The 15,635-nt window shown below is 38.6% G+C and overlaps 1 protein-coding gene across 1 annotated transcript; it reads left to right on the plus strand.

Annotated features, from left to right (window-relative positions):
• Nucleotides 1–7,283: 7,283 nt before the first annotated feature.
• Nucleotides 7,284–15,150, plus strand: si:dkey-45d16.4 (uncharacterized). Its single transcript, XM_053638393.1, has 4 exons — nucleotides 7,284–8,831; nucleotides 10,089–10,353; nucleotides 10,642–10,841; nucleotides 10,950–15,150. Exons 1-4 carry the CDS (start codon nucleotides 8,798–8,800, stop codon nucleotides 11,288–11,290), a joined length of 840 nt encoding a protein of 279 aa, XP_053494368.1. The 5' UTR covers nucleotides 7,284–8,797; the 3' UTR covers nucleotides 11,291–15,150.
• Nucleotides 15,151–15,635: the final 485 nt, after the last annotated feature.

Below are 15,635 nucleotides of genomic sequence, written 5' to 3' on the forward strand. Positions count from 1 at the left end.
ATTCCTGTGTTACCCAACAATCCTTTCCTCTTTCTGTCCTTCGTCAACATGATTGCGCTCTGTCTCTCTTCACGGAAGCTGTAAATTACACTACGGAGTTGTGTTGCTTCCTCTGGGGAAAAAGTCACACAGGCAAATATTACGAGGATGAAGCGGAGAACCACACACACACGCAATGGTGACCTAATTAGAGGACACTTAATGCATCAGTACGATACACATTCTGATTTATAAGCATACAGTGGGGGAAATAAGTATTGGGTGCTTCAAAAAATTTTTTCAGTAAATATATTTCCAATGAGGTTGTTCACATTAAATTTTCACCAGACATCAGTATTAACTCAAGAAATCCACACATATAAAGAATTCACAACATTAAAGTCCATAAATGAAGTTATGTGTAATAACGTGGAATGACACAGGAAAAAGTATTGAACACGCTAACTGAAATTTATTTAACACTTAGTAGAGAAGCCTTTGTTTGTAATGACAGCTTCAAGATGCTTCCTGTATAAAGAAATTAATCGGTTGCAGTAATCAGGTGTGATTTTGGCGAATTCTTCTAAACATATTGTCTTTAAATCTTGTTCAATTGGATTCAAGTCAGGTGATTGACTGGGCCATTCTAACAGCTTGATTTTTTTTCTCTGAAACCAATTGAGAGTTTCCTTTGCTGTATGCTTTGGATCGTTGTCCTGCTGGAAGTCCACCCACGTCTCATCTTCATCATCCTGGTGGATGGCAGCAGATTCTTCTCAAGGGCTCCATTCGTCGTTCCTTCAATTATATGAAGTCTTCCAGTATTACTTATGGATTTCAGCTGGTTCCTTTCCTTACCTTGCCTTGGAGAACTGCTTTTTCTTAGCGTGTTCAATACTTTTTCCTGTGTCATTCCTCTTTATTACACATAACTTCATTTATTGACTTTATTGTTGTGAATTCTTTATATGTGTGGATTTCTTGAGTTAATACTGATGTCTGGTGAAAATTTAATGTGAATAACCTCATTGGAAATATATTTACTGAAAATAATGTTGACAGGTTCAATACTTATTTCCTCCACTGTATGTATGTATGAATTTTTGTATGAATTATATGTATGTATGAATTGTTCTCCTGATGTCGGTTTCCTCCAGGATCTCCGGTTTCTTCCTCCCTTCCTCTCGGCACTAAATTACCCCTAGGTTACATTACAGCATTTGACAGATGCCCTTATACAAACTTACATTTATACAACTGAGCAGTTGAGGGTTAAGGGCCTTGATCAAGGACCCAACAGTGGCAGCTTGGCAGTGCTGGGATTTGAACTCACAACCTTCTGATCAGAAGTCCAACGTTGAGCTACCACTTCCCTCCCACAATTGACTCCAGATTCAACCGTGACCCTGACCAGGATAAAGTGTTTACTGCAGATGAATGAATGAATGAACTTCAATTCCGAACCTGATCAGCTCACATCTAAATTGCATTATAATTCATACCTGATACCTGTGATATTGCAATACTATCTTTTATTGCGATCTGGCCAATCAGCGCAATGCTAGCCAATACAGAATTGGGAACTTAGCTCTATACCCAAAGATCTGGTGTCTCGGAGAAAGCACGTCTTAGATTTCACCTTCACGGGTTGGTATCTGTCAGGAGAAGGAGCTCACACACGACAACTGATGGTCAGTAAGCTGGGATAAAACAGAGTTGGGGAGAATCTGCATGATTTGTTCTGTAGGTCTAAGTTTACAGCATGTTCTGAGTGTTGATGGTATCGTCGTGCCGCATTGCTGGTACAGTCATAACCTTGGATTTACTTGGCTTCAAATGACAATATGGTTAAACATGGACTTGGTAAAAAAATGCAAATATGTGCATGATGGTTTGTAGGAACTACTGTAGGAAGTCTGTAATTTAACGCATGGTTGAGTAACCATACCAAAGGAGATGCTCAATTTCTATGGGAACGTGTATTGGTTGAATATATTGTCTAAATTGCTGTTTTTTGAGTTACTAGATTGTTGAAATGTTCTTGATGAAGGCACACAGACAGCTCCTTTGGCGTCTCTCTGGAGATCTCGGCTGTCAGGAAGGGAAACTAGGTCCTTCTCTTTTTTATAAGGGCTTTAAATAACCACCAACCCCCCCCCCCCCCCACCTCTGGAAGCAAGAGTAATTCTTTTCTATCAGTATACATGGTTATGACTGCTGAGTTCAAGACTAATGTAGGGTAAAGACAGGAAACAGAATGGCTTGGGGGCAATAGATCATCAGGGTAATGTTTTATAGCCCACTGAACCAATGTTCCCACTCTGCTTCTACTGGAGAAAAAGGTTTTACCTGGAACTATTACCTGTTACTTCGAATAAGTCACAGAGTCGAGCTGAAATATAACCGAAATGGTTCCCGAGTCATGGATGGAGCCTGAGTTCATCTCCGTTTCTGCGTCTGTTTTTGAATTTATGTTGTTGAACTACAGCTCCGTCATCCAGCATGATGACTGTTCCTAAATCAACAAGCAAACAACAACTTTATTCATTAGGGTGGCTCCGGAGCCGGTCCTGGGAAATCGTATGTGAAAGGCAGGAAAAACACCCTGGATGGGGATCAACTGAAATCTAAATTGGTGTTTCAGAGCTTTTTGTACCTGGACACCAACATGATAGCATTTCTAGACAAAAATACCAACAAAATAATCTCAGTTTAATGTTATAGTTCATTACTTGAGGTTAAATGTTGAAATGTTTCTGATGATGTAAGCTTGTGCTAATCTTTATGTTCATTCAATTAAATACTCACTAGAAATGTATATGTATGAGTAGCTGTTCAATAGCTTGTTACCAGCAGTAGTATTTGAAAAATCTCTCATTAAAACTGTTCTCCACATTTAGCTAGTTCAATAATGCTGCCTTCAAGTCCTGGTGGAAATATTTAGGAGGAAATACTTACCAGGTTACAGACGTGAACACCACCACAGTGTCATACACCTCTGGAGCTCGTGCTGTTCTACAGGCTCCGGCTTTCCAATTCGGGGGTGTATCAATAACAATAATGTCAAGGCAGAATGTAACACCTAGAGAAAATGGTAAAAATTTAAGTAGCATGTTAACTGTTCAGGTTTTCAGTTTCTTTCCATAAGGCAAAATAAACTTCTTGTCATTGATGATACAAAAAAAGCAGAAGTTTTCTCACACCTCCACTTTTCTCTTACCAAAACCACATGAACACACACGATGCTGTAATCAGAACCTTCATTTATATTTACATTTACGGCAGACGCCCTTATCCAGAGTGACTTACATTCATCTCATTTATAAACCTGAGCAATTGAGGGTTAAGGGCCTTGCACAAGGGCCCAGCAGTGTCAGGTTGGTGGTGCTGGGATTGGAATTCACGAATTTCCGATCAAAACTTCAATGTCTTAACCGCTGAGCTAAATTTCTGAATAGGACTTCTGACTTGTGATCTCCAACTAGGAAAAATCAAAGAAAACACCCCCTAAACTCAGAATTTCCTACTCTGGAACTCTCCTCAACCCCAGGTTCAGCAAGTGACATTGAATCAACATGGCTGCTCACAGCATGAACAATAAATACAGATAAATGAGTTATACTGTAGTTACAAGTATAATCATAATATACAGGTGTATTCACTTGTTAAATCTCCAACACTGACCCTACAGTTAACTGTTTTGAGGTGGAAAATACACATCACTCATCACAGTTAGCTGGCTAAATTGTTGTTAACAAAAAAAAGCAAACATGGAGGTGTCTGTGGTTTTCTCAGTTTGTAGCTCGAATGCACGAAAGTAAAAAAATGAAGTAGTTCCGACTTCACACTTCCAAGGTAAGTGGAATAGAGCATCAGTTTCTGTCAGGTTTGTTTAGATTGGACGGGGATTGTGGTGCAGCTTGAACGCAACAGTCAAACGTTTCTACACACCACCACGCTGACTTCCTATTTCAACAGAATCAAGTCATGTTTCGGAAAGCCCGAAGCCATTTCGTGGAGACTTTACATTACTTTACCAACCAGTCACAAAGTCAAGCATCGTATTTATTTACACTTCTGCAGATCACCTGTAACACAGAGAGCTCTAAGGGATTCAAGAAGAAATTTTTTTTGTATAATGCAATATAACAAACTGTAAATTGAACTTTTAACATATAAAATGTGTTAAGTATATTAGGTTATTACTATATGTGTATAAAAGGCTGTGTTTTGTGTTTATTAGGAAAGTGACATTCTAAATTGGGAGAAAAGCAGCACCATGGAGATCAGTACCATCAACACAGACGCATCCCTGCCCGCATGGAGTTCTGCTGGCATGGAGGTTATTATTAGCTTATTATTAGTTTATTATTAAACAACTGAGTCCAACAGTCTGGAATAACAAGAGCCAGTGCCATCTCTGGAGAGTTTATAATTAACGTGTGCATGAATTGACATACAGTATGTACAGGTCTTACACCTGTGTGTCTGTGTGTGTCTGTATTCTCAAAAGAAGAAGGTTGTCAAGGAAGGGAATCCGTTTGTATGCATTCAGTTTCTCCTCATGACTGTAAGATGAGGAGATGTTTTGTCTTAAAGAAAAGAAAAAGGCTTCACGATGATATTTCGGCTCTCGTGCTGTTCTAGATGTGCAGAGATTTGCATTCAGCCATATATTCTAATACAAAACTAGTATATTCCTGTAAGGAAACGTTTCTTTCTTTCTTTCTTTTTTTTCAGTCCCAAGTTGCACGTTTGGACAGTCCCTTGTGAGAAATGACTAAATATAAATGTACAAGTTTCATTAATTGAATCTTTTGTTTATTTTAAGCAAGTTGTCTGCTGAACATGTTTAAAAAATAAAATATCATAAAACAAAACAAAACATTAAAACCTGATAAGCTGTTTCAGATAACCCCCAACAACAGGAGGATGTTAAAAAATATATATATATATTAAATAATTTAAAATAAAAGCACTACAGTGATACAGTCAGGTCCATAAATATTTGGACAGTGACACAATATTCTGTACAAATTTGCCTCTGTACACCACCATAATGGATTTGAAATGAAGGAATCAAGATATGATTGAAAAGTTATATCATATATAGTATAATTATATATATATATATATATTTATATTATAAATGTATATATATATATATATTATTTTACATATAGTTATATAGAGTTCCCATGAACAGCTACCAAATGCAAACTCAACGCTTGGAATCAACTCCACACCTTTTATCTCACCTTTTACCTCATGAAATATCAAGTAAGCAGGCCATGAAACGGTTTATTAATCAATGATCCAATTACATTTGAGCCTGTGAAAATGACGGGACTCAGTATTTTTGTTAAATCCATTGAATTAAAGCTGAAATTCAATCACATCTTGATTGCTTTGTTTCAAATCCATTGTGGTGGTGTCCAAAATCTTGTCACTGTCCAAATACTTATGGACCTGACTGTATGTCACTTAAGGGCAAGTGGTGGGTCTTATATAGTAGTTGGGAATACAGTATTTACATGTCAAATAAATGTCGCAATTAATAATTCCACAAATGATTTTATCTGCTTATGGATAAAATGAGGAAGAATCCAGTTCCTATAAATAAATGCACTAATAAATAAATAACGTTGGCTGACCAGATGTGTAAGTTGATACATTAGCAAGTGAACGTATCTTGAATATGGGCAAATTTATCTTTTTTATTATGAGATTATGATAAATCAAATGTAAATTATTCAGGCAGTTTTATTTAGCTGATTTGATACATTTCCAGCTTTACATGTTGTTTTTCTGTTGGCAGATCGTTTTCTAGAAACAAATGCTTAAAATAAGAGAAATTAGCCTTTCAGCCAATAGAACAAGACAATTCCAAGCTTTAAATCAGTGGAAGTGTCTAGAACTAGGTTTAATAATCATAGATTTGGTTTATTGTAATTTTATAATAGGAAATACTCGATCAATTTGATTATATTCAAGATTTTTTCACTTAGCTGAGACATGACACGTTTTACTAAACAGAAATTCTAGTACTCATGAATGCTATGCCTTCTGGATATGACTCGTGAATCAAATGACAAATGATACACGAATCCTGAGATTGGAGATTGCACAGTAACACTACCGATATGCAGAAATGACGACTGGACAGAAAGTCATGAATCATATAAAAACCCTTCAGCGCGATTGAGAGCACTGCTGCTCTTCAGTATTCCCTGCACGTCTGTGAATATTTTCAGGGTGATTATGTGCTCCTTGCTTCTCTCTAAAATACCCTTCAAAATGCTATCCCACGCCTAAGTGCTCGTCGCTAACCCAGTCATGCCGAATGCGCTGCGTTCCTCCAGCTGTCAATCAAACCTGCTGGAGGTTAACATCATCCACCAGAAGGTCTCTGGACCTCTCTGTGTTTCTGGATTACCTGTGTTTCTGCTTCAGCTGGGCTGAATATCCCTCACTCTGATGTTAAATTTGTATTTTGTTTCATCCTCATGTCTATAAATCACTCTCTCAGAGACACCTTGGACTAGAAACATCACTGGAAAACACCACAATACATACAATCCCTTGCACAATATATTCCATCTACTATATCACATTATTCAGATCAGATTCATGTAGAAGAACATATTTTGTTTTTCCTTTAATACCATGGCTATGAAAAATGCGTTCCTTTAAAACATACACTAAGGGGGCTTTCACACTGGCAGTTATGTCTGAAACAGAGCATGGTTTGCATGAAAATTGCTAAAATTGAAAAGGTGTCATGCGGATCTGGAAGCTGCACTTCGGTACCGAACCCGAGACTGCCTGTAGGAGGCATTCTAAGTTCGGTTGCACTGGAACTGCGCTGCGATTCCCATGAATGTGAACGCAACTCGTACTCGGGTCCGCACTTGTTCAGGAAGTAACCTGCGCCTGTGTTTTAGCCGATTACGACACCATTAGTTTCCACCTGTGTACCATGTGTGGCAGGGGAACGTTGTAGGACACAGAAGAGATCCGCGGCTGCGCATAATAACAATGAAATAATAAAAAAAACAAAAATATGGTGAGTCATGTTGTTCTACATGCGTGTTTGTGATGATGTAAGATGAAATCAAATGCACCAGGGTTTGATAGACTCAAACTAAACTCAACGGTTAAGGATCTGGGCTCCTGATCAGAATGTCAGGGGTTCAAGCACCAGTACCATCAAGTTGGCACTGGTGGGCTGTTGAGCAAGGCCCTTAACCCTCTCTGCTCCAGGGGCGCTGTATCATGGCTAACTCTGTGCTCTGGACCCAGCTTCTAAGATGCTGAGATATGCGAAAAAAAGAATTTTACTGAACACATTTCACTGTGCTTTAATGTATACGTGACAAAATAAAGGCTTCTTAACTCTCCATTCTTGATGGGACAAAATGTCGGTCAGATATGGAGCTCGCGGTATGAAGAAAGGCCACGTGTGTGAACACGCCAGTGTATTTGTCGCTATGCTTGCTTGTATGCTTGTTTACTGCGTCTTGTAGAAATCAGGTAATTAATTTATATATCTTTAGCACACCCTCTGCAGTGTACAAAGTAGTGATGGGGATTCTGGCTCTTTTGACTTTGGTTTGGATCAGATCACCGATAAGAGATGCATTTTTTCTTTCCAAAACCAAAGTTTCGCAAGATTTTTATGTGATTGCTTTGAGGCAGTGGTGCTCAGTGGTTAAAGGCTGTATTAAAGGGTCATGAAACCTCCCTCTTTCAGCTCAAGTCTACCTCTCAATGTTTTTGAAAAATGCAGCTTAAATGGGAGTGGATGTCTTTGTGAAGAAGTGAGGGGGAGGGGATGTTGCAGGGGAGAAAGAGGGGGGTGGGCCTTCAGAACACGCATAATAATGATGGATAGTGACAAAAAGTTTGCAGATGAGGCAGGGCAGAGGACTTCTCTCCTCCTGAATCCCCAGGGCTAAATGGAGGCACAATAGATAGCAGTGCAGGTCCTCTGCCCTGTCTACTTGAACCATTAGCCACTTACGTGACTATGGAGGAAAACATGAAACAAAAACAGAGGCAGTGCGGATGGAAGAAGTGTCGGAATGGTAGCTAGCTTATAGGCTCGAGCTTTTCACGAATAAAAGTGGGAAGGCTCGTCCCTTCAACGCGGACTCTTGTGGCATAGTTTTGTACGCGACGGCCCGCTGGCCCTCGTAGAGCTTTAAGTGGTTTAATTCGCTCAAAAGGCAAGTAAATGTGTCATGGTTAAAAATTAGACACATACCTCATTTGAAGGGATGGAAAAGACAGCGTCTTCTCATAGGATAAAAACACGTCATCAATGTACTATAGTACGTTGCCATGTTACTGCCTGTGACGTGTGACACAAGATTTTAAACCCGGAAGATGAAAATAGTGGAAAAAAACTCAAAATTAACCAGTTTTTCCTATAATTAAAATGCTAAGATTGTCTTTTATGATGTGCGACACTAATACCTCTGTTAAAATCTCAGAAAATGTAGTTTGTGTTTCATGACGCTTTAATGATCGAAAGTTGGAAGTCGTGTGTTTGTGTTATTTCGATGCAGCTGTCTTGTCACGATTCTCTTCTGCCATCTCGTGGCCGTGTGTATACACACACACACACACACACACACACACACACTCTCTCTCTCTCTCTCTCTTTCTCAGACACGGACACACTCGCTCCTCTCCAGGGTTTTTGGCCAGAAGTTGAGGTACACGTCAGAGTGCAAGCCTTGTACTGGTGAGCCGACGTGTGCGATGACCTCAGCAGTTTGTGCGCATCAGCTGACGCTGGCAGACACCGGAAGACATGCAACGGAAGGTAGAGATGCCGATAAACGAAGGTAAAAACGTTGGGAATCCGCGCATTTTGCACACCCGCACGCGCACACACGGCTCGTCGTCTAAAGATAACGCAGCACCGGCTGCGCGAGATAATTAGACGGGGGGAGGGTGCAATTTTTCTTCCTCTCCCTCCCGTCACCGTGGCTCTGAAATGACATCCTACTACACTAAACAGTGTGTTAGAATAGTACGCATCTAAATCTTACCATAATTACTATAGGATACGTACTGTTTTTAATAGTATGCGCGCACGTGGACCGTTTTCCTCTTGATTTCCGGTTCGCAGTCAGCGGTCCTGTGTTAGATACGCTTATAAACACGCTGTTTATTCACTAACAAGTGCATATACCGAACACATAAATAATACTCAACATAATATGCTAATATTAATATTCACTAATTAATATTTAGAGCATAATTAGCCACAAAAAGTGGTCAAACCAACCATCTGGAGGAGTGTATCCTTATTATATTTACTGTACAATGTTTATTACGCGTTACTGCACGTCTATGATGCGAAAAGATTAGCAAACCTACACTCCGGCGTGAAACACAGGTCCGGGACGACTCCGTTCTGTTTGCACGTCCCAACCCGGACTGTTATCGATGTGACACCTGCGTTTTATATAGCGATTCACTAGCAAATAAAATAAAAACGTTTAATAAAAAACCTTCCACCACCAGCGACTTTTGTTTCCAGAAAATATTAAATAATAACAACTCGAAACAGTTTCATTAAATTAATGAATATATTCCTTACATACTTTAAGATAACATTATTATCAACAAATAAGTTTAGGTACTCTCAGTACCCCCATTTTCATGTATTGCAGCCATTAGAGATTTTTAACTATACAAAAATTAAGTTGGCTGAGTTAAAATACGCATATATTTAATATATGTCTAAATATTTGATGCAACGTTTTTCTAATTTGGTTAAAATTAACATTATTTATAGCTTATGTTTAAATTTTGAAGTGAAAAAGACACTCAGTGACTATCCTGTTAGCTTCATAACTGTAATATACAATAAAATACACCGTGACTGTGTAACTAACTAACTGATTTAAATAAATAAACAAACATGGCTCTCCTTGCTTTCATTCAGAGACCCCTCTTTGAGAACCACAACTAGCTTGCTAATAAGAACACTTGCTAGTTTTTGTGCTGGCTACTTTTTCAATTTTGTTAATTCCTACTTCTGTGACATCTATCCATCTATCTATCTGTCTATCTATCTATTCTTTCTGTTCCAGGTTTCTCCATCGCTGGCCCCTCAACCACTCCCCGGAAGCGGCAGGTGCGTTTCTCCGCCCGGCACGACATCCTGCTCCTGCGTGAGGTCATCGCGCAGAACCCGTTCATCTCGAAGGAGTCCGGCCGTATCTGGGCTCGGGTGGGTGAGATCGTTACGACTGCGCTGCAGGACGAGAACTTTGAGGTGGACGGACGCAGGTGCAGGGAGAGAACCATGCTGCTGCTCGACTACTACAAAAAGCAGGACTTTCCCAGCCTGCGCAGGTTAGCAAGAAATGTGTTCATGTTCATTCACAAGGAGTAAAACATATTGTAAAACATGTTGTGGTGCTAATATAGGATTATAGGTTTCCACCACAAGTTATAGCCATTCCGTCACCACCCCTTCTTTGATTATTTTTCTATAACAGCATGACACAGCATGACAGACACCAGGACACACATGGGAGAACTTATACCAGACAGTTCTGGATGACTGAAACTTTCATAAACATGTTATCTCATAGATGTTTAAACAAAATCGTTAAATAAATATCATGTAACCGTGTTGAGGTTCGGCACGGAGAGGCTTTACGCTCAGAAGGAGGATCTGCTGCACGAGGTTTTGGAGCTTGAGGCCGAGAAGAACCTGATGGCAAGTGGTGAAGGGAAATACCAGGATGGAGAGATGAAGAAGAGAACGCTAGAGGAGCTCACACTATCTGAGCCGGACAAACCTACTGTGCTTCCAGTCGCAGCAGCGGCGCCTACAGGTGAGGAGATGATCACACGAATAAACAGAACTGTTCATAAACAGACTAAAGATTAACACTATATGTGAAAACACGCTATATGTAAAGATCATTCCGGTTCTCCTGCAGTGTCTGGTTCATTGGAACCGGAGGAACAGGAGGACCTGGTCGAGCTGTCGGCGCCCACTGCCAAGCGGCCATGCCAGTGCTGCTGCCAGACGTACTCAGAGATCCTGAGCTTCCTGGAGAAACGCTCGGAAGCCGAGCAGCGGCTGCGTGAAGAGGAAATGGCACTCCGCAGGGAAGAGCTCGAGATCCAGAGGAGCAAAATCGCTCTGGAACGCGAACGACTCGGTGCTGAGAGGAAGGAACGTGAGCGGCGCTTTGAGCTGGAGAGCCAGGAGAGGCAGGTCATCCTTGATCTGCTCAAGGAGAAAGTTCTCAAGAGCGAGAAGAACGCTGAGTGCTGACTTTTCTAAACACAGTGCTACATTACCAATAGTTTTGGACTCATTTTGCTAACCTGTTGCTAACATTTTCCCTCACAAAGAGTTCATTCTAACAAGTAATGGCTATTTGGAATATTTAAAAGATTATTTGGGACAATGTGTGTAGATATTGAGTCATAATGTAGTAGCTAGCTAACAACTAGCTAGCTAACTGGCTAAATAATAATTTATAGATTGTAGCACTTTACAAATTGCATATCCCAAACACTAGCACTTGAGTTTAGAGTTGGGTGGTATGACAAAAATATCTCGCCATGATACATGATGACATTTCAACGATATATAGGTTTACTAACAAACTGCCAGCAAAACACCAGTAAAAAAAACTACTAAAAAAGTAACTTTTTTTCTACAAAAATATATTAAAACTAAAAAACAAATAAAATCATACTACTAATACATTTTAATATTAAATAAAAATTATAATTTAATAAGGATTCCGTACAAAATTTTAACATCATATTATTTAAAATCAAACTTAGTTAGAATATCATAACACCATATACCATAATATTTTGACATAATTTCCAGCCCTACCTGAGTTTTTATTTGAAATTAATTCGAACAAATAACGGTTGTTGATAAAACTTTCAAGACCTTGATACTACATCGCAAATATGACTTGCTAGTAAAGCCACAAGTATTTCAGAATGCTAAACAGATACATCCTCCAGCTATATGTTACAGTGAGCATAGCTACATGTCCGTTTTATTTCATTACGCAATTATTCAGATGTTACGTTTCTGAGCCAATTTTCCATATCCAGGTGTTAAAACTATAAAGAAACTTGTTAGAGTTACTACTTACTAGCGGTAAATGAAGAATCGTTAGCTAGCATTGTTCTGCAAACCTTAGCTAGCTATGATTAGTCAGAGGGAATTTCCGAGTAAGAATAACAACCTTGCACTATTTTATTGTACACTTGGGGTTTTTTTTTTAAGCAAAAAATGTGTTGTATTAAAAATTCAAATAGCAAAAAGCTAAACATAATTTGGTCATGTATTGTTAAAAATAGCTTTAAATATTGAACAAAACGAATGCAAGTCTGGGGGGCACACACTTTTGCCCAACTGAGAAGAAATCTTATTACACCTAAAAATTTGTGATGTTTCTAGAAAACTCTGTAGGTTTAATTCTAAGTTAAAGTGTTTGGGACAGAGCCATGTTTAGACTACAAATGAGAGATTCAATTGATTGCATCAGCTGGTGAAATCAACTGTTATGAATCAACTTTGTGCACCTTTCAGCTGCTAGCATCATTCCTGTTCTTCCTGTCCTTCCTGAAATGCATTTGTTGTTCTCATAGCATGACAACCTACAGGAGACAAGGACACGGGAATCTCGGTCAAAAAGGATGGAACTCAAGTTTTAAAAAATTAGCTAGCTTAATGTAATTACATTAACACCACTAACCTTTCATTTCTTTGTCTTGATGTACTGTTGAATGCAATATACAACTTGCTCTACTAGAGCTAGCAAGGTTACCTAAACAACACTGTGCTACCATTAGCCAGCTAGCTAGTTATGTTACTTCTCTAGCATAACATTAAGCAGCTAATCAGGTTTTCTAGAAATCCTGCTAATGCTAGGTAATCTGTTTTTTTAAACCAGCTAGCTCATGGGATAATGTTAGGCTAACAGTTCTATCCTGCACTTAATATCAATAGCCAATTTTGGTAGCAAGCTAGGAAATAATAGGCTGGATTTTTTTTTAATTAGTAACATTAAACTGGTTTACACAAATGTTATTTTATTTGTGTAAGATCAAAGTTTAAACCAGCAGCTAAGTTTGCTAATCTTATGTAAATGATTTTATTTTAAATAATTTTATAAATAAGTGTCCAAATTCACTAGCAACTATTTTATTATGTAAATAGAACCATGCTAACCTCATTCGCAAGCTAGGACATCTGTGAATTACTTTGGCTAATCCATTTTATCGTAATTAAAACCAGCAACTGAGCATGAAAATGTTGCGTGTTCAAGGTCACAAGCAACCATTTTATTGTGTAAGTGCAATAAAACGCTAAGCTAAGTTCATTGGCAGGCTAGGTAACGCTACGTAAACTGCATTATTGTTTAATCAAAACCAGTGGCCAAAGTATGGGAAGTTTTGTGACTGAGTTTGCGATTGGACCCTGCAGTGATCAATCTATGTTTGCTAGAAAAATAGCTTACATTATGCAATCTATTATAATATATATTCAAAATGTGTTGCTAGCCACCAAGTTTCTAGCAAACTAGTGATTGTATCATTGTCTGTAGCTACATTGTCTGTAGCTATATTGAACCAGTTACTAAGTCTGTAAGGTAAGCTAATTTAACATATTTAAAGTATGGTGATGTCATATGACCAAGTTTGTGATTGGCTGAAAACATTTAACTTAAGCTCCACCCTCATTGACTACGTTTACATGGACAGCAGTAATCTAATTATTGACCTTAATCTGAGTAAGATAATAATGTGATTAAGGTGTTTACATGAGTCACTTTTAGAATACTCCTGTCATGTTCCCGTTTTACGTTTTAGAACATAATTAGATTAACAGCCCGCATCATTACGTCACCGCGCCACGCCGTCCGACGTCCCTCCAGAATTTCACGTATCAACATACAGTTCATCTTCGTTATGGTACCGTATACAGTTTTGGGTGTTTTTTTTTTTGTTTTTTTTTTGTTTTTTACGAACGCTTTAAGTGCAGTTAATTATTTGTCATGCTATACGTGCTAATAGACAACTGCTTGAAGCGGTGGGTGTGTCCAAAATCGCGTAGTTACCGTCTATATAGTAGCCGAGATACATGTATTTTTCCCCACTACAGGCCTATAGTAGGAAAGTATGCGATTTGGGACACAGCCGAACTCTTTTGTTCGCCGTAAAACGTAAAACTGCCGTGTGTGATCGTGTCCTGTCGCAAAATGCGGTGAAAACTCCCACACGACGTTCATAATGTGATTAAGGTGTTTACACGTCACTATTACACGTCCATAATGCGACTAAAACAGGAGTACTCCACCTGTCTTAATTAGATTATTGCTTACTTCGATTATGACCTTAATTAGATTAAGGTAAGTAAAAATTGCTGTTTACATGGTAGTTTCTTAATTAGAGTATGGTCTTAATCGGATTAAGAGTGGATTATTGCTGTCCATGTAAACGCAGCTAGTGATGCAGTGTCACCCGTTACTAAGCAAAATCAGGACTCGTTTAAATGCTGTAATTTAGTTGCAATGCTGCAAAATTTATGTTCATTTCCATGTAAATTAAAGTCAAAGTGTTGCTGCATGACATAAATGACTTTAAAGATGTACAATCACATTTTTTTTAGATGTTGGAAGCTGCTGTAGATGTAAAGTTTGTTACATTTGTCAGATTTAATATACAGTTATATGTTTTCTGTGAAATGATGCAGAACCATCGGTGTGCATCACATAGCCAAGTCTTTGTTGAGAGATAACAATAATTGATGTTTACGTTGTCTAAGATTTACCATGTACTGTCATTTAAAAATTGTTTTCTTTTTTTTGCCCATGTCTTTGTTGCACTCATAGAGTTGAAGCAACTACTCTGGCTAAAATAAATCTTAATATTAACAATAATATTCCAGGGCTTCACTTATATGTATTTTTAGCTATGTTATTTTTGCTAAATGAAAATTAGTTGATACTACTGAAATGTAACATGATATATAATTATTTGGATTACACAGCTTTATATTGTGAATAAAAGTTTGAATAATTACTTTGCATTCTATGTGTCATTATAATAAGTTATTAAGGCTGGTGTTGGTTTCTGCATTCAGTGTTGCCAATGTTATCACTAGATTTGGTGGCTTTTGTGAATTTTTTTCAATTAAGTGAAACAAATCTTGCAACGTTTTGACCAGATGTTAGCAACTGTCCTGCACTTGATACGTCAAGATGGTTGCTAACTGATACGCCAGTGACACGATAAAGTACAATTTGGTACCTTTGTTTCTGAGAGTGCGTGTACAATGGGAGATCATGAAGAAGAAGCCTTTATTTGTCACATAGATTACAGCACAGTGAAATTATTTTCTTCACATATCCCAGCTTGTTAGGGAGTTGGGGTCAGAGTGCAGGGTCAGCCATAATATGTTGCACCTGGAGCAGATATGGTTAAAAGTCTGGGTTAAGGGCCTTGCATAAGGGCCTAATAGTGGCAGCTTGGCAGTGCTGAGGTTTGAACCCTGATCACTGAGCCATACTCAGTCACCTGGCTCAAAAATATGTCTGGCAATAGCCCTGACAACTGGCTGGGTGTTTCAGGAAGTCTGACATCTG

The sequence above is a fragment of the Ictalurus furcatus genome, chromosome 12 (assembly GCF_023375685.1).
Source record: "Ictalurus furcatus strain D&B chromosome 12, Billie_1.0, whole genome shotgun sequence".
In the NCBI taxonomy this organism is placed as follows: domain Eukaryota; kingdom Metazoa; phylum Chordata; class Actinopteri; order Siluriformes; family Ictaluridae; genus Ictalurus; species Ictalurus furcatus.